The following is a 20,485-nucleotide window of genomic DNA, read 5'->3' on the forward strand; positions in this document are numbered from 1 at the left end:
GGTGATGTCATTAAACCAAAGCCTTGTCTGCTCTCTCGGATAAATGTAAAAGATCCATGGCAGTATTTCGAAGAAGAGTAGGGGAATTATCCCCAGTGTGCTGGCCAATATTTATCCCTCAATCAACATCACTTTTTTTTTTAAGTATTATTTGTTCATTATCACATTGCTGTTTGTGGGAGCTTGCTGTGCGCAAATTGGTTGCCATGCTTCTTACAACAGTGACTACACTTCAAAGTACTTAAGCAAAATACTGTTCATACTAGAAATCTGAAATAAAAACAGCAAATTCTGAAAATACACAGGAGGGCAGGCAGCATCAGTGGAGAGAGAAATGGAGCCAACGTTTCAGGTTGATGACCAATGTTACATCTCTAACTTTTTCCAGTTCTGAAGAAAGGTCATTAACCTGAAGCATTAACTCTGCTTCTCTCTCTCCACAGATGCTGCCTGACCTGGTGAGTGTTTCAGCATTTTCTGTTTTTACTTCAAGCATACTTCATTGGCTGTGAAGTCCTTTGGGATATCGTGAGGTTGTGAAAGATGTTATGTAAATACAAGTCTGTCTTTCTTTTCGGTCTTGGTAGTGTCCCACAGATGAGAGTTCACCCTTGACTCTGCTTTCTTAAATCAAAAAAAAAGTTTGGTTCTTGATTTATTTTGTCACAAACAAACAGCAAGTGAAAAGTGATTCTACTTCTTCCCGTTCTGTGTCGCACAAATAAACTGAGGCATGACATTGTCAAATTCATTATGACATAATTCTTACTGCAGTAGAAATGAAAAAGTTATTCAGAGTAATATAACTATATACATGGAAATCCTTAAAGACATTGAAATTGAAAGAAGCAATTGGAAAGGAATTGTTATATGCCAAAACTCTGAAATGCAATTTACTGTTAAGGACAAAGCTGGTTTCATTTTGATCCTCCACATTTGCTGATGCTGAAATTATTTATATTTTGCAGGATTTGCACTGCAGCATCTCTGAAAATATCAGCTGCTTCTCAACCAGCTTAGGTATGTCTTGCAAACGTAATGTGCTGTATGTTCTGTTTTTACAATAAATTCCATCAACTTCAGTCTCACTTTATACATTACTATATGCCTTTTTGGTCCAGGTTTTAACTTTCAAAATATCATCAAAAATGGCTAGCACAAACAGCATAGCACAAGCAAAAAGGACAGTTCGACAGCTTAAAGTAGAGGCCAGCATTGAAAGGATAAAGGTAAGGAATTTGAACTTTGTAACAATATGGGGCTTTATGTTGCTGTAAATGAAAACAAGGCCACTGCAAGGTTTGTCATTTTTCAAACAAATCAAACTGATGGTGCCGAAATGTTGCATTGCAACTGATGAGTCAGTCAGGTGTTTGAGCACAACTCAGAAGAGCCTTGTGTGCATTTTAACTACAAATTTGCACAGTAAGTTTGCAGGTTTCACAAAGTCATCAAGGGACTGGGCAATTGATTTAGTACTTTCATTATACTAAGCTGAAAGGGCCAATGCACACAGGCAGCACAATTTATCCAAACTCCAGTTCTGTTTTTTTTTGGCAAGTTTTACGCATTTCACCCCTCATGTCCTGAAGGCCTTGACACTTACGGGGATAAAACTGTACTGGTGTCAACAAAACTCTATAGCTCATCCAAGTGACCCCATTCCTCATAGATGAGATTAGATGACGAGTATCAGCAAGTTCTGTTTTGGACAGCACCTCAGCTAAACCCAATCCTGGATGATTTAGTCCCCATAGACCGAGGGGCACTGAAACCATCTGCTGCATGGACATGATTAGCTAACGCGACGCAAACTGGGAATCAAATCTGGTTTGTTCTGTTTTATTCTGATAACCATGCAGGAGGCATTGTTAAATGCATTTGCTTTTTCCAGCTGCAGCTTTACTGTGACTATTGAAAATAGTAATAAAAATCAGACTGAGGTCACCTCTTAAAAGTAGCCCTTTTTTACAGTACTGTTAAGGTCATTACAGTGCAAGAGGAATGATGCTATGGTTCTGTGGTGGCAGTAATTAGCAGCTTTCAAACATTTATGGCACTGACCCCAAACATGCAGTGTAACATGGTCATGTTGTTGCATAGACAATAATTAGAATTAAAAGCCTGGAATTTCCTTTTATTTTTCACTGGTAAATGTGACATACAATTGACAGAGTGCCAATTTTTAGCAAGGAAATTCAGAATTACAGAATTGTTGCAGCACAAAAGGAGGCCATTCGGCCCATCGTGTCTGTACCGGCTCTCCAAAAGAACAACTCGGGTGTTAGTAATTTCTGCCACATTTTCTGAAATCACTTCATGCGGGTTCCCTTGCTATTCTTGGCCACTTTCCACCATCTACCCATTGAAACCCTGCATCACTCTTGTCCATAGCTCTACCCCTTCCCCCACCCCGTCAAATGGTGCAACTAACATGAGTTTTCTGCTTTGACACCACCAGTATTATGTCGTAAATTTACTCATGAATGAGACACAGTGGGGTCTTTGTCGCCTGAATTCAATATAGCTGAGGAGTTTGAGCATTGAAGATTCCCAAAACTATTTTTGTTTTATTTTTGTAACATGCTTGCGCGTTTACTGCTAACATTATCTACAGATATGGGGTCAGCTTCCAAATGTACACTGGTAACTGCCTCAGACTGTTTGCAACCTTGGATTCTATTTGATCGCAAGTGGAGCTTCTCACTCCATATCTTCATTTTCCTGGCTAGGTGCAGCTGCAATAACAGTCAAGAAGCTCAATATCTAGGACAAAGCAGTCAGCTTGATATGTACCTCATCCATTTCCCTAAAGATCCATCACTGCATGCAGTGTGTACTATCTACACGATGCAACTAGCCAAGACTTCCTTGGCAGCAGCCCCCAAGCCCACAACCTCCATTACCCAGGACAAGGGCAGCAGGTGCATGGGAACAACATCATCTCCAAATTCCTATCCAGGTCACATCATCCAGACTAAGACATATGTGATTGTTCCTTCATTATCACTGGGTTAAAACCCTGGAACCCTCTTCACCGCATGGACTACAATGGTTCAAGAAGAAGGTGCAGTCCCACCTTCTCGGGGTAACTAGGGATGGGCAATAATTACTGGCCTTTCCCACATCCCGTGAATTAATTATTTGAAATTGGAAGTGAGAATTGAACCAAGCTGTGGCTTTTGCTCAGTAGTGGAGGGAAAGTGCTAATGTGTTCTCTGCTCAGTGCTGGGGAGGTAGGACCGGCTGCATGCTCCACTCAATGATTTTTGTTTTAATCCATTCACAGGATGTGGGTATCACCAGCATTTATTGCTCATCCATAATTGCTCTTTAGAAGGTGCCAGTGAGCTGTTGCCTTGAGTCCATAAGGTGAAGATGCTCCCACAGTGGTGTTAGGTCGGGAGTTGCAACAATAAAAGAATGGCGATATATTTCTAAGTCGAGATGTTGTGCAACTTGGAGGGAAACTTGCAGGTGATGGTGCCTGCTGCCCTTGTCCTTCTATGCAGTAGAAGTTGAGGGTTTGAGTGATACTGTTGTTGAAACCTTGGCGAGTTGTTGTAGTGCATCTTGTAGATGGTACACGCTGCAGCCACGTTGCGCCAGTGGTGGAGGGATTGAATATTTAAGGTGGTAGTTGGGCTGCCAATCAAACGGCCTTGTTCTAGATGGTATTGAGCTTCTTGAGTGTTCGAGTTGCACTCATCCAGATGAGTGGGGAGTATTCCATCCACTTTTGCCTTTTGGTGGAAAGACTTTGTGGAGTCGAGAGGTGAGTCACTCAGTGCAGAATACCTAGTTTCAGACCTGCTCTTGTAGTCATAATGTTTGTGGCTTGTCTAGTTAGGTTTGTGATCAATGCTGACCTTCAGGATGTTAATAATGGGGGACTTGGTAATAGTAATGCTATTGAATGTCTAAGGGACTTGGTTAGATTCTCTTTTGTTGGAGATGCCCATGGCCTGGCACTTATGTGGTGCGAATGTTACTTGCCACATATCAGCCCAAGCCTGAATGTTGTTCATGTCTTACTGCATGCGAGCATGGACTACTTCATTATCTGAGGAGTTGTGAATGAAACTGAACACTCTGCAATCATTAGCAAAAGTCCTCACTTCTCACCTTATAACAACTACTTGTATTTATATAGAACATTTAACATCATAAAATGGCCCAAGGCGCTTCACAGAGGCATTATAAAACCAAATATGCTGTGTCATCTAAGGAGATATTAGGGAAGATGACCAAAACTTTGATCAAAGCAATAGGTTTTAAGGAATACAAAACAAAGTGCTGGAAATAGCAGGTTCTGGCAGCATCCATGAAGAGAGAAATAGAGTTAACGTTTCAGGTCTGTGACCTTTCATCAGAACTGGCAAAGGTTAGAAATGTAATAGGCTTTGACCAAGTGAAAAAGGGAGGGGGGTGGGAAAGAAGAACAAAAGGGAAGGTATGTGAGAAGGCAGGAGAGATTATATGACAAAGATGTCACAGAAAAGGCAAAGGGAGTGCTAATAGTGGTATAAAAAGACAAAGCATTAATCCAGAGAGAGTGTTAATGGCTGAATAATGAACAGCTCTGTCCAAAAGCAAAAATTGGAAAAACAAGTTTACAGCAGGCCCATGGTTAAAAAATTGAATAAAATAAAACAAAATTAAAAAGGCAGTTATGCTCTGAAATTGTTGAACTCCATGTTGAGTCCAGATTGCAGTAGAGTGCCTCATGGGAAGATAGGTTTTTAAAGAGTGTTTTTAAAAGGGAGTAAGCGAGGTAGAAAGATGGAAAGGTTCAGGGAGGGCATTCCGGAGGTTAGGGCGTAGGCAGCTGAAGGCACGGCCACCAAAAGTGGAGCGATTAAAATTGGGGATGCTCAACAGGCATTAGAGGAGCACAAAAGTCTTTGAGGGCTATAGGGTGGGAGGAGATTAGAAATAGGGAAGGGCTAGTCCATGGAGGGATTTGAAAACCAGGATTAGGATTTTAAAATTGAGGCATTCCTTATGCAGGAGGTTCTGATGGAGGCAAGGTCATCGATGAAGCAGCTGAAGGTAATTGGGTCGAGGACACTGCCTTGAGGAACTCTTGTAGCAATGGCCTGGGGCTGAGATGATTAGCCTCCAACAGCCACAACTCTCTTCCTTTGTGCTAGATATAACTCCAGCCAGTCGGAAGTTTGCTCCCTGATTCCCATTGACTTCAGTTTTACTAAGGTTCCTTGATGCCACACTCAGTCAAATGCTGCCTTGATGAGAAGGGAATAAGGATCCTGGGCTTGATAAATTAAGGCATAAAGCACAATAACAAGGAAATTATAGTGAGCCTTTATAAAACACTGGTTTCAGCTGGAGTATTGTGTCCAATTCTGGGAACCACACTTTAGGAAGGTTGTGAAAGAATTTGAGAGGCTACAGAAAAGATTTAAGAGAATGGTTCCAGGGATGAGGGACTTCAGATATGTGGATAGTTTGGAGAAACTTAGAGAAGAGAAGGTTGGGAGGAGATTTGATAGAGGTGTTCGAAATCATGAGTCTGGTCAGAGTAGATGGGGAAAAACTGTTCCCATTGTAGAAGGGTCTAGGTGTCCAAAACCAGAGGACACCAATTTAAGGTGAATGGCAAAAGAACCTAAGGCGACATGGAAAAGTTTTTCATGCAGCATGTGGTTAGGATCTGGAATGCACTGCCTGAGAGTGTGCTGGAGGAAGAATCAACTATAGCTTTCAAAAGGGTATTTGCAGGGCTACAGAGAAAGGCCAGGAGAACGGGACTATCTGAGTTGCTCTTGCAGAGAGCCAGCACACACAAAACGGGCCAAACAACCTCCTGTGCTGTAACCATTCTATGATTAGGGCAGTCCCTCTAAATAGATGGAGGTGGACGCATTCTATTGGTTGAATTTTGGCACAATCCTATTTAGGGTCAGGGGTGGTGGTGGGGATTGTGTTGTCTGGTATCGCTATTCAATGGAGCTAGCAGTCCTTGTTCATTGGGGTGAATGCATTGTGGCTGAGTGCTGTGTTTCATTGCTGCTCGGATTGAAGTATTCTCCATTCTGTTCCAGGTCATTCCACATTTGCTATTATTGTCTCTGCAGTCTCTAACTTCTCTAAATGGGTCAGGCTTACATCTTCTGTATGATTGAGGGCTTTATTGAAAATGCTGTCAGTAGCTATCTTTATCCCTACTACAGACTGCTTCTGCCTTTTCTGTTTGTTTTTGCGATCTTTGGCTGTCGCCAGTGGAGAAGGTCTGTTATTTCTGTTCAGTAGGGAGGGGCTTCTGGAATCTCTGCTTCATGTGGCTATTTTCTACATTAATTCAATGTTTTTCTGAAAATTAGGATGTACACTGTTTCACTGGACGGACTGACACTTGTCGAATTCTGTTCAAACGACAGCCTTGTTCTTAATTACTGACAGCCATGTCTCCGTTTCGTGATCTCTCCATTTGGCATGATATTCCTTTGAGGACTAAATTTGGCTAAGCTTTCAGAGCCATGTTCTTTCATTGACTTCTGTTTTTTTTTTACACTTTTGTTTAACAATTTTTTTTTAACAGATTGTTTTAAGGTTCTGGGTGCTTAGATTTTATGATGCTGAAATTATGCATTTTTAAAGAAAATAAAAACTGACAGCTAATTGAAGGTTTATGTAATGGATGCCATGTAATTTTAAATCATACCCCATTGTTCTTAATTAGTCACAGTATTTCATTCACAACACTACCTGCAAGTGTCATACCTTGAAATTCCAAGACCTCTCAGCATTTTTAGTAAGTAGTGGATATATATTTTTAAAATCAGAATAAAAAGAATTTTGGGAGGAAACATGAATATTAATTGGTTATTAAAAGAGTAAACAGCCAAAGCATCTGTGTTTATAAAGAACAAAAACAAGTTAACATTTAGGGTGGGACCCTCCATCAGGACTAAGAGTCTCACCCAAACTGATAACCATTCAGATACAGACTGATTTACTATGCATTTCTAGCCTTTTCTGTTTATCTAACACTAACCCCTCTTGTTTATGTACATAAAATGTTATATTTGAAAGGCAGTTTGGTGATCTTGTGCTATCCAGTAACAGTTGCATCTATTTCCTAGTGAAAATCCTCAAATATAAATTATTTGGCCTTTTTGTTTTGCAGGTTTCAAAGGCTTCAGCAGATCTTGTGCGCTACTGTGAGGAACATGCCAAAAGTGACCCTCTGCTCATGGGCATCCCAACCTCAGAAAACCCCTTTAAGGATAAGAAGCCTTGCATTATATTATAGTTATAGATCACCTTTGTGCTTTTCTTTTTAAACAGACCAATATTAGACTAGATCTTGATGTGATCTTAATGCCCTCTGGTATCCACACGAAGCGTAGTTTATTTTTTTCCCATGTTGAGTTTTTCATTTTCCCCCTTCGCTGCCCACGCACCCCCACCCCCCCCAAAAATCAAATCAGATTAGATTAGAGTCGGGAACAACTTGTGAATTCAGAACAAAAAGATGCTAAAACAATGTTTGTGCCACAAAAGAATAATGAAGCTCGAATGTAATCAATAACACTTATAATATGCCTTTATATTTACCATCGTTTCTTATGTTAATGCAAAAGTGTGCAATTTTTAAACTTACAGATGTGCGTGTTATATATACTTAACATAGACCACCATCCTAATTGTTAATCTTGAAATAGGTCCTTTCCAATTAATTATTGTGCAGAACTCTGTCTGTGGACCAGAAGTAGCTACACTCGACTTGGATGTCCAACTGAATGCTGCAATGCAGCGTACCACTGGAACTTTCGAGTCGCTCCCAACACTCTGCCTGCTTGTGTTGTCGCACGTCACTTCCCCATCCATTCATCGGTATGCCGTAACTGTCCGGGAAATCTAGTGAATCAAGGAAAAATAACATCCCCCGTTTACCAGGACCTTAACAGTGCCCTCCACACTGCTTCAAATCATGCAGTCCCTTTTGGATCCACTCAGTTAACCCTCAACAATGCAACTTCCATCCTGTTGAAGCTTGGAAAGCCGAATGGCATTCACAAGAAGTCACAAACGTATGCCTCATGAAAGGCTCGACACAGAAGATCCCTGTCTTTGATCTTCTGTGAAATCTGTGGGTAACCCTAAATCACATCTGCACAAACCATGTTAGATACGGCTACTTGCACAAATGAAAAAGTAAAAACTCTCCAGTGTGTGACTGTAGTCGCCTGGAACAGATCATGGAACGTATAACGACTCCATGCCCAATTCACAACTATGGAGGCATCAAAGCGATACACTCTGCTAGTCCTGAAGCAATTATCTGGTTTAACCACCTAAATGTAAAATTTAAATTGTTGCTATACATCTACATCAGTGATAAGAAATAGAGATCACCCCACCACTTCTGATTCTCATTCTTCTGCCCACTTTATCTTTGCAACCTGTTCAAGCTTATGTGTCCCCTCCAGCACCCTTTGGCCCTTTTGGCTCTGGTGGTCTTGTCTAACCTCCTCCTTTGCCTCAACATTGGTGGCGGAACCTTCAGCTGCCTCAGCCTGACTCTTAAACCCCACCTTCTCTCTTCTCTCTGCCTTTTGAAAGCCTCCTTAAAATCCAGTTTTGGCAATGCTTTAATTTACCCCTCTCAATTCTCCCACCAAGATTCAATATCCATCATAGAACCATAGAAAAATTACAGCACTGAAGGATGCGATGCAGCCTGTCGTGTCTGTGCCAGCTGAAAACTAGCCGCCCAATCTAATTGCACCTTCCAGCACCTGGTCCATAGTCATGCAGGTTACAGCACTTCAGGTGCATGTCCAGGTACATTTTAAAAGAATTGAGGGTTTCTGCCTCCACCACCATTCCTGGCAGTGAATTCCAGACACCCGCCGCTCTCTGGGTGAAAAGGTTTTTCCTCATGTCCCCTCTAATCCTTCTACAAATCACCTTAAATCTGTGCCCCCTGGTAATTGACCTCTCTGCTAGAGGAAACAGGTCCTTCCTGTCTACTCTAGGCCCCTCATAATTTTGTATACCTCAATTAAGTCACCCCTCAGCCTCCTCTGTTCACTTTTTAATTTCCTTCTGAAAGCACCTTGGGAAATATTTCAGGTTTATCGGCACAACCATTGGTTGAGACTTCTATTACCAACATTTTCAAAACATTGGGGAGTGGAGTTGTCCATTCCAAGCACAATGAACACAGGGCCTATGTTGCCAATCTCTCTGTTCGGTGACTCAAGAGCGATGCATTAAGTTTGAAAGTTTCCTGTGCTTGGAAGTGCAGGTCAGATCTCTTTGCTTCAGTGAAAGATAAGTAAAATGTAGGAGAAAAAGTTGTTTTCGCAGCCTGTCTCTCCAATACACCAAACAGGTTGTAAATGTTGAGAGTTGAATGTTGCGAAAACCGCTCGATAATTTATTAAACTTATTGGCACGCAATTTGAGATTTATAAGAATAAAGCTTTGTGTAACTGAATTGTTTAGTGAAGAAGACTATTTTCAAACCCATTGACCCTTGTTTTTATATTTCTACTTGTTAAATTTGGATCTTTGTTCTTCAGTGGTCACACCCCACTGCTGTTGCTTCCATATTCTTTTCATTTTTTTTATATCTTAATTTGGAAAATTATCAGCATGATTTTAATTTTTAATGGTGTTCAAAGAACTTTGTATCTGCAGTATTAACCATGGTATTGCCTTAGATCAATACAATAAAGATAAAATACCTTTTTTAAACTTGCCAAAATGAAAACTGCAATGCAAAGTTCATCTTTACCAATTGGATGGTATTATGTAGCCTGTGAACAATATAGAACAGCTGTAATGATTATAACAAAACACTCTCGAGCATTCTTTTCATTTGAATTCTAGGAGCCAGCATTTATGCCTTTAAATCCATTTTCAGTAGTCATTCACAGACGTATAGACACATTTTATCCAGAGTCTGCCATCACCTGAAAGAACAGTAGAATTTAACAGCAAAAACACCTGGTGCCAAAAAGAGCCTCATTTTATATGTGGCCTTGTGACTTAGATATTTTACAACTAAAACTAATTTTTAACTCCTCCATTAGAATTCTTAGCACCTACAAAGGAATATGCATGATTTCTATTAATTTACATAACTCAGAAAATTAGCTATTTGGAATATCTCAACTATTTATGGTTCCAGATCTGTTGATCCTTCCATTACCTTAGGGATTTCTTATTTTCTATTCATGCTGTAATATTTCAGATGAAAACCTATTTGCATCAATTAAAATTATCTGTTCATTTGCATGTGGGACTTTAAACAATCTATTCAATACAATTCTGTTACTAAACACTATTGATCTAGAACTTGATTTCTTTCTGGTGAATTGCCCATGATGGAGTTTGTTATCATGTAACTTCTACTCCACTTTTTAGCTGTTTAACGATTAGCCTGGCTATTGGAAGCAACATTGTCCTAAGTATTTCCTGAATCACCTAAATTTCTAGTTGGTGCCGGCTTGCTCCATGTTTGTCTACCTTATGAGTGGATAACTGAATTCTCCCTTACTAATGGCGTATGTGATGATCGATCTTCAGCCTTGATGTTTGTGAATTTTTCTTTCATTGCAAAATGTGGTCACGGGAACCCTCCTGAGACACAACCATATAATAGACCAGAAGCCAACCTCAATGAAGTATTGAAAATATTTATTATAGCATCACCAACCACTTCAGCCATTTCCTTGAACACCTTTAATTAGCCTGCACAATTTTAATGGTTAAGCAACCAATTTGAGTTTTAATTTTACTTTCAATAGAAGCATCCAGTTCAACTCTTAGTAACAAAACAGATACAAAGTACCTGTTCAAATCTTCTGCCATGCTCTTGTCATTTATAATTAAGCCAAAGTCACCCTCCAACTTCCCTATTCATTCTCTAATGGACCTGTAACTCATAACATCAGCATAAAGTGCCTTCCCATTATTTTTGCTGCATTCAAGTATTGGTTCTAGATAATTTTAGCTTACTTAATATTTCTTTTTGTTAACACCAACCTCTTTATATACCTCTCTTTGTGCAAAACACTTTTACTTATTTTGTAAACCTGCAAATACTTCCTTGGACCCAAGTTACCCAGGTCTCCCCAAAGCCATTTTGGCTTTCTCATCATAAACTCGTAGCGATATAAAAGGCTTCACATCCTTTCAAGGCTTTCTGAAAATATTCTTTTCTCTTTTGATGTTAAATAGGAGAGGACGTCTCTTTTCATTTCTATAAACTGAGCCAATGGAAAGTGCAGAACCTGCATACTGTTATCCTAAACTTTTCACAGCCCCATACTTTAACTTGTGTGAAAAGTGATCCAAATTAATAAGGTACTGCCCCAACTCTGGGTCACCTATCAATTGCAGTCTGTTGCTAAGTCTACCCTCCAGTGCTTGTCCTCACATGCTGAATTAAGAAGTAATCATTTATTGCATCACCAGTTTATTTTTGACGGGGTTGGTGGCGGCTCCCACCTCTTGTGCTTGTTGAATGTTTGTCTACCTTATGAGTGGATAACTGAAATCTCCCATCACCGCCCTAGTGATTTGATTACAAAGCTGCAGATCCAATTCTTCATTCAGTGTCTGGAACACAAGAAGCACTTTGATATTTCTGACAAATCCTGGTTGGAGCTAGAATGCTTCCTCATTATCCTCGCTACTTGCAATATCCTGTCACTCTACTATTATTCCTTTCCAAACAAAGATGGCCATTCCACCCCACCATCTTACATACTCCATTGTTTCAATATAATTTTTAATAATTTGTGAAATTCAGATCCAACACAAAATCCCAGCCACATTTCTGTGGATCTGCTGTGTAGAATTCACTTACCACCCAGTAGTTAAGAGGCAAAGATTACACCTGAAATACTTCTAAACTTCACTGCAACAAGTTTTAAGCTTGGAGTTTTTTTAAAAATCCTTTTAACTATTCATTTTTGTTTCTTTTTAAAAGATTAGCTGAATTCTTTAGCAAATACACTTATTAAATTTAAAGCTTTAACTTAATCTTTCGACTTGCAATTTTGATCATTATACGGTTTCACTCTTCCACAAGTCAGTTTTGCTTCTGGATTACAACAATGGTTTAATGTCATTCTCAAATGAGAAATATGTGGATGAAATTAAAATTATTACCCTAGTGTGAACAATATCTTTTATTAAGATAGATGGATAAGTTAATAAGTTGCTTCTACTTAATGATCTTCACATTGACAGACGAATGAGGAGGACTGGCCATCAACTGTGCTAAGAACATGGCTTGGCTTGTGTTCTTATGAACCTTATTGAACAGATGTTATCTCTGTTTTTTTTATAGTGGGGAGGGAAAAGATGGTGTTTGCTGAATTGCATTTTAAATGGAAAAATTGTTTCAGGTTTAATCATGTGCAGTGATAAGTCAAACTGTAAAAGCCTTATTAGTATGAAGGAAAAGAAATATGAAGTATTAAGATGTACACAGACTGTAATTTAACAATTTCGAAGCCTTATATTTATGTTCATGTTGAATGAAAAGCTTAATTGTCACAATAGTACTGTTGCCTGCGCCATAATGGAGTCTAAATGCTACTCCATGTTAAGAGACTCAAAAGAGTGATTGCAATAAGTTAGACATCTGTCCTTTCACCTCTGGGATCTGAGTTTGAATCTAGTCCAGGCTGATATGATGTCTCTCTGCTGATTGTAAGGATCGCGTGAAATTATGTTGGAGTACTTTCAATCTGGTTCAAAGTGAACATGGACCTGCAGTTCAACTCTAAGTTGCCAAACATATTCCAAGGTTGTAAAGATGGCCTGTTGAAGCACTGTTTTTACTGTACCCAATCTGGGGCATACTTGATTGCAACACTGGATTCCAATAAAATAGAATAATCCATTTCCCAATGCTGACATTCCTCCCCTTGATGGTCTAAAATATTTCAGAAAATGAAAACTACTCAAAATGCATAATTCTAGGATGTCAGTCTGATCACATTTATACATGAGGACAGTTTGTTACTCAGACCCTGTAGCTATGGCCTACCATGCTGCACATTGGTGATTATTTTATGCCTCAGAATTAATATCCATAGTTTAGTCTAAATCTCACAAGATAGTAAAAAAAATGCATTGTGTTTGCTAATCACTAATTCTGTATCATTATGAACTAGGAAGCCAGAGTCATATTATATATTCATTTATTCTGTCAATGTCGTCTTTTTGCTTTGTACCTATTTTCTTCCTTTGATTTAATCGTTGCTATAAAATTAAGTTCCTCTTTACACATATGTTGCTATTTACCGTTAGAAGAAAAAATCTACTACAACTTACAATGATTTTTCTATTAATATTTGCCAACACTACAAATTATTAGACAGCAAGTAATTTTGTATGTTTTATCTTTATTTCCCTAATTCCACTTTGTGAAAAAGAAAATGCTGAAATTGTTATCAGTGCCGTGAATGTGTTCAGTATTGTGGATGCGGTTACTCAATTCATTTTATTAATAAACTCATTGCATTTTATAACTTTTGTTTCTTGAATTTATTAAGGACCGATTAAATGTTTTTATATGCTTGTGGCAGTGTAAGGATGAGTCCTAGTTGATCGCCTAAAGTGAAAATAAACCTGTCTTGCTAGCTTTTTCTGATGATCCTCTCCTCCTCCTGCCGAAACCTAGAGAGGGATGGCCATTGAGATGCCCATAACTTCTATATAAGCAACACATGGTAACTGCTCCCTGGGGGAATGGGTACAGATAACACAAAGTGAGTGAGTTCCATTTTGAGATGCAATAAACAGCATAAAAGGACAGAAATTGGTGGAAACAAACAGATTATCTACTGGCAGCAGGTAGAGAAAGAATGAGTCCCCTTCAAGAGAAAGGACTGAATATGGTGATTGTTTCCCATTCAGTGCCTGTTTCACAGGAGTGCTAAGTATCTGGACTGTCTGGAAACTGACTTCATTATGGTGCTTTGGCTTAATTTCCATCTTAGGGAGGCACAGGGTCTCCATGTCAAATATGATAATGAATCACATAAAGTGAGATGTGCAATGAGTGCACCTGTATCATAGCAGCAGACTCACAACCTATGAAAATCTAGCTGGTGAGTTTGCCACCAGGGTAAGGGAGTGGAATTCAATAGAGTGCTGTCTTAGAATCTGTCCATCAACAGTGCCACTGCAAAAGTTGCTTTCAATTTTGAAATGGTCATCTTCCTGTTTCATTGTGTTCACTTACAGCAAGATAGACTGCATATTTTTGAAATGTTAACGCTATAAGTGGATTCTACTGCTAATCTGATGCAAACAGTGCCTGTGGTTATAAGTGCCTAGCTTGGAACTGAGCCATATATCAGGAAATTCCCAAATTCAATCACTGATCTGTAGTTTCTCAACTGGACTCAAAGTGGGGATATTACAGCTGAACTCAGGACCCCTGGGCTAGAGTGGCTAAACTTCAACCAGCGTTCTGGTTTGTGGTTGCTATCCAGTGACGTAATCTGATGAGAGCATGTGTTTGGAGGAACAGTTCAGGCGTGGCTTTTTTGCTTTCTGTAATCAATAGTCAAATTGCATGTCATTATTTTCTATCCAGACATGTTTGAAGAATAGCATTAGGATGTGTTAACAGAAGGACCCCGTGACATTGAACCCCAGCATAAAAGTTAGCAACTTCGAGTGAGTGAATAGTGCTATTATTCTGGGGCATTTTTCTTCATTTTTACCCTTATTGGCTCAGTGATTTCATCAGGTATAGATCTGAGTCATAAAGACCAGAAAAGTCCCAGGTTCCATCATTGATCTGTGAAATGAGCTGCAGTTTGTCGGGGTGGTGGTAGTAGCGCTATATTTGGCCTCTGTGCCCTGGATAAGTAAGTGTGAATCACCAATCAAACATCGCCGTGGTTGGGGGACATTTAATGGAAGCCATATGACGAGATTTCAAATAGGAGTTACAGAAGAGAAGGGAGATGAGGACACATTCAAAATTTTTTTTTTTTTTAGAGAGATAGGAGAAAATTGAGAAAAGAGGAATTTCTTTTTGTGTTTGTTTGGATTAAATTACTAGACCTTCTCAATTTGACACTATGCTAATCTGTGACCAAAACTGCTTCCTTTCACCTTTGAAACTTTACCCACTTTTGAACCTAAGTCATGATGTAACCATTTCAAGACTTCAGGTAGATTTTGTGTCTTTATCTGCTGGACCAGATTGCCTGCCCTTGTAAAACCTGCCTGATTTTAATTCAATTCATTTCAGTGGAATGAAAATTGGAAGTTGGGAGGGTTCCATAATGGGTGAGAGTTCTGTTTTGCCAGTTAGTGAAGACAAAAATCTATCTCTTAATTTCTTCAATGTCACCTCACCTACCTCCATAAACTCCAACTCATGGGGCTGAATTTTCAGGCTCCTCGGAGGTCGGGAACCTAAAATAACAGTGCCGACTAGCGTGTCAGTTTTGAGATGCCATTCTTGCACCAGCAATGTTCATCTGGGTAGGGGGAGGGCAGGACAGATATCCTGTCTGCCTCCCAATTGAAGACAATGAAAGTTATTAAAGAGCTCATTATGAGGTCGTTTAAAGGAGGAGGTTGAAATTTTCACAGGGACGTGTGGGTTGCACGCCAGCTGAAGGATGGCAGGTACAGAGTGGGGAGCCAGTCATAGCCATACCAGGGAATTACCCGAGCCCCATAAGAGGGTCAGAGGGCAGAGGGAGATTCAGCCTTTGGAAAGGAGGTGCCCTTGGTCCTGCTTAGGTGGCAGGGAGATTGGGCACTCAGTGCTTTGGCATTGAATGGGGTCATCAACCCCCCCCCCCCCTCCATGGGGTCAGAAGAGCAGGAGGCAAGGCTGCCAATCCAAAAAAGAAGGCTACAGCTGGCAATGGGAGCATAACTCAGATTTTGGGCCCAATGGCGATGAGAGGCAGCAACCTCTGCCGAAAGGGCAGAACCCCAAGCAACAGGCGGGCACAACAGCAGAGAAAAGAGGGGCAGGAAGGCAACAGAGACCATACCCTCAACACGAGCTATTGCCGAAGACAGAGCTACCTGGAGATGACAATGCCACAAGAGACTGCGACTCTCCAGGCAGTTGGTCACAGACATCAGAGACCTCATCACCGAAGACCTCATAGCACTGGTCACCATGCCCTGCTAGTGGCTGTCAGTCACTGTGGCCTGAACATCTCTTCTGGCTCCTTCCAAGGATCAGCTGCAGACCTTAGTGACATCTCACAAACGGCAGCATGCCACTGCATTTCGTAGGTCACTGATGCTCTCTTTGCTAGAGCTGCGCAGTACTTTTTACAACAGATGCGACTGCACAGGGACAGAGGGCAGTGGGTTTCAGCGCTATTGCTGGATTCCCCCAGGTGCAGGGCATTATCGATTGCACCCGTGTGGCCATCAAGGCAATAACTGACCGCTGAGTGAGATTCATTACAGGAAGGGCTTCCATTCCCTCACTATTCAACTGGTCTGTGACCACAACAAGAGATTCCTCCATGTGTGTGCTCGCTTTCCTGGCAGCTGCTGTGACCCCTTCATCCTCCAGCAGTCCACGCTGCCTCAGATCTTCACTCCAACCCTCAAAGTCCATAGATGGATCCTAGGGGATAAGATATGGCTATTGACCCTGCTGCAGAATCCCCAGACAGAGAGACACAGGGCTTACAATGTCACCTGCTCAGTAGGGCAACTATTCAGGCCATAAGGCTTCTGAAGATGTGATTCTGGTGGATAGACTAGTCAGGTAGCACTCTCCAAAACCCTCCTGCAAGGGGCTCGGTCCTTGTGAGACCTGTCTGGAAGGTTAGCGGGGTGCACTCACCCTGCCAGAACCTATGAGGTCATTGAGCCTTTTACAGCACTGAATACAGGTTCTTCTAGTCATGCTTCTGTCGCTGACGGTGGCAGCTATCTGCACCCAGGCCTCTAACATTGCATCTAGGTCAGCATCGATGAAGTGAGGGACAGCCCTGCCCCGGGTGCCAGGCCTCTGGCTGTTCTGTGACATCGCGCTTCCCTCTGGTGCTATAGAAGGCTTTGGCGCAATCAGCAGATTTCTCAAGACAACCATCAGCCTCAATGATGGCTGCCAAGTAGTCCCGCACTTCATCTGATCTGCCTCTTTTCCCACTCCTACGAGCTCCAATTGGACAGAGAACCTGTTTCCATATTAATTAAGGGCTCACCCACGTGAAAGTCGTGACTTTAATCAGTTTCCTACCAGAGTTGGGTTCAGTACCTGAAGACATTCCTGACTCCTGTTTTCTGCCTCTGTGGGGAAAATTCAGCCCATGTATTCTCCCACAAAAATCCCATAACCCTCTTCCTCATCAACCTTCCTAAAATCTCTTCTGTTCAACCATGCTTTCAGTCTCCATGCTATTATTTCACTTTCTCTTCTGCTTGATATATACTTTACATGTGCCCTGTAAAGTGCCGAGAAGTTTTCTTTACTATAGAAATGTAAGTTATTATCTATTCTCCAAACTGAATCAGGCTTTATATAAATGGACGAATGAGCAGGGTTTTTTTAAACAAGGCTTAAAACTCTCTAATGAGTGCATCGCATTGTGACGATATGGCCTCGGATCAATACCAAAACTTTGAAACCCTGGTCAATCAGTCTGAGAAAAGGGACCTCCTATCATCCTTAAGTCTTACCTTTAGGGCACTTAACATTTACAGAAATTACCACCTCGCTCACTTATATAAAAAACCTCTAAGGAGGTCACTGCTCAAACATGTCAACATGTAATTTTCACTTGGTTTTACAGCATTATTGGTAAATTTGAATAGAAAAGAAAACACCACTCTGCTAAATTACATGTTGTTTTGTAACAGAGCTTTACGTAATTAGACCTACAGGTAGAGCATCAAACTAACAAACAGCCATTCAAGGATCCCGCAGTGTGTAAATCCATTAGCCCTAAAGCTATTCTGTGGCTGGGCTTTGTTTTGAACCCTGTTCAAAGGTTTTCAGACTAATAAACTATGCATACTGCCAATGTTTGATGATCTTTCAGTACCAATAATCCTTTAATGTTAGAGTGTTATAATTTAAAGAATTCACATGAATTGAGTTTAACCATGAAATGAGTTGATGTTGGGCTCTCCCAGTTGTTCAGTACTTCAGTTAAATGCCTCATACGGTACTGACATAAGGGCGAGAGGTGCTTTTAAATTCCAGCGCTAGTTCTGGAAGAGTGGAGTTATACCAGATGCTGCTGTCACCTATTTACACTTCTACCTGGCACCGTTCTCCATAAGGCACCCTCCCCCACTCTCCCAGCCACTAGCCTGGATACCCAACTCTCTGCAACTTCTCCCCGTAATCTCCCCTGTCCTCCCAAACTAAGCTTGACAGTGCTTTTATCTTGATCCCCTTCCTATTCGATTTCTAACCATGCAACTTCACTTCCAGACCCCCAGGCTAACTGACATAATCAATGATTCCATCTTCTCAAGCACTGTCCCTCTTTCCCTTAAAACATTGTTATCACCACATCCTCAAAAAAACCTTCAACTCTTCTCTCCTCAGCACTTACCAACCCTTATTCATCCTCTCTCTTTGCTTGCTAAGGTCCTTGAACATGTCACCACTTCCCAGTTCCAAGACCATTTCCTCTGTTAGCTATGGCTCAGTTGGGTTCAACTCCCACTCCAAAGACTCGAGCACAAAAATCTAGGCTGACACTAGTGCAGTACTGGGGGAGTGCTGCATTGTCAGAGGTGAGACAACATGTTAAACCAAGGCCTCATCTGTGTGCTCAGTTGGGCATAAAAAATCCCATTCACTATTTTGAAGAAGAGCAGGAGAACTAACCCCAGTGCTAACCAATATTTATTTCTCAATTAACATCACTAACAGATTATCTGGTCACTATCATATTGCTGTTTGTGGGAACTTCTTGTGCGCAAATTGCCTGCTCGTTTCCTATGTTGCAACACTTCAAAAATACCTCATTGGCTGTAAAGCACTTTGGGATGTCCTGAAGTTGTGAAAGGCACTATATAAATGTATGTCTGTCTTTCCTATAACTGTTTGAATCTCTCTTGCAATACCAAAATGACTGTAACCAAAGTCTCAAACCTCTGTGACTGTAGTACTTTACCCCTCCTCGAACTCTCTTCAATATCCAAAATGGTTGATTATGCCATCCCTGTCCAACATGTCTCCTCTTTGTCCAGCTTCTGGGATCGTCCTTTCATGGTTTCACTGCTACACGTCTGAATGTAACAAAAGCATCTCTAGAAATGACATATTTTCAATGTAATCTTCAAGTATCTATCCTTGGCCCCCTCATATTCCTCATCGACATGCTTCGCCTTGGTAACCTTATCCATAAGGATAGGGCCAGCTTCCACAGGTGTGATGACACACAACTCTACGAACTCTCTCAACCCTTCTACTGTTTCTTTATTGTGAAGTTGCTTGTCTAATATCTAGTCTTGGATATGTCCCACTTAAAGCTCAATTTTGGGATACCAAGCAATCAACTTTGCATCATCCCAACCGTGCAGGCTTCACTCTCTTGTCAATTAGACTGCTCAAAGCCTCTGCATCCTACCTGAAGTCCCTATATTCTGTCCACCACAAGACTGCTTATTTCCATCTTTACAATATTGCCTACTTCCTCTCCTTCGTCACCCGTTTCACGGCCATAACCTTTACTCCGATCTTTATCATCTACAGGCTCCAATACTCCAATTTGGTCTCTCATCTCCTTCACTTCATAAACTCCGTGTCTAAAACTCTACTGTCAGTATTTTGTCCTGCATCAAGTTCCACTCGACCGTCACCCGAGTCCTCACTGACCTACATTGGCGCCACATCCCCAGTATTTCAAGTTTAAAATCTTAATCCTCATCTTTAAATTCCTCCATGTCCTCGCCCCACTGTCTCAGCAAACCCCTCTGGACTCCCCCAACCTCTAGTGCATCTTCTCGCTACCCCCACCCCTTCTCCCTTCCATTGACAGCAACGTTTCAAGGAACCAAAAGTGATGATACTAAATTGATTGTGTGGTTAATAGTGATGAAGAAAATTATAGACTGCAAGAAGATATCAATAGACTGGTCAGGTGGGCAGAAAAGTGGCAAATGGAGTTCAATCTGGAAAAGTGTGAAGGAATGTATTTGGGGAGGACAAACAAAGTAAGGGCATACACAATAAATGGTAGGATACTGAGAAGTGTAGAGGAACAGAGGGACCTTGGAGTGCATGTCCTCAGATCCCTGAAGATAACAGGATAGATAAGGTGGTTACGAAGGTAGTCAGGATACTTTTATTAGCCAAAGCTTAGAATATATAAGAGTAGGGAGGTTATGCTAGAACTGTATAAAACACTAGTTAGACCATAGCTGGAGTACTGCATACAGTTCCAGTCACCACATTACAGGAAGGATGTGTTTGCACTAGAGAGGGCACAGAGAAGATTTATGAGGATGTTACCAGGAATGGAGAATTTTA

The 20,485-nt window shown here is 40.9% G+C and overlaps 1 protein-coding gene across 7 annotated transcripts in view; it reads left to right on the plus strand.

Moving 5' to 3' along the window:
- LOC137372881 (guanine nucleotide-binding protein G(I)/G(S)/G(O) subunit gamma-12) overlaps positions 1-13,523 on the plus strand; it is a 156,561-nt gene extending 143,038 nt beyond the window's left edge. For all 7 annotated transcript variants that reach the window (XM_068037268.1, XM_068037267.1, XM_068037272.1 and 4 more), the window contains 3 exons: positions 969-1,020; positions 1,122-1,229; positions 7,151-13,523. In XM_068037268.1, coding sequence (XP_067893369.1) covers positions 1,149-1,229; positions 7,151-7,276 — 207 coding nt within the window. In that variant the 5' untranslated portion in view covers positions 969-1,020; positions 1,122-1,148 and the 3' untranslated portion in view covers positions 7,277-13,523. The remainder of the gene's footprint in view (positions 1-968; positions 1,021-1,121; positions 1,230-7,150) is intronic.
- Positions 13,524-20,485: the final 6,962 nt, after the last annotated feature.

This window comes from Heterodontus francisci, chromosome 8, assembly GCF_036365525.1.
Source record: "Heterodontus francisci isolate sHetFra1 chromosome 8, sHetFra1.hap1, whole genome shotgun sequence".
Taxonomy (NCBI): Eukaryota; Metazoa; Chordata; class Chondrichthyes; order Heterodontiformes; family Heterodontidae; genus Heterodontus; species Heterodontus francisci.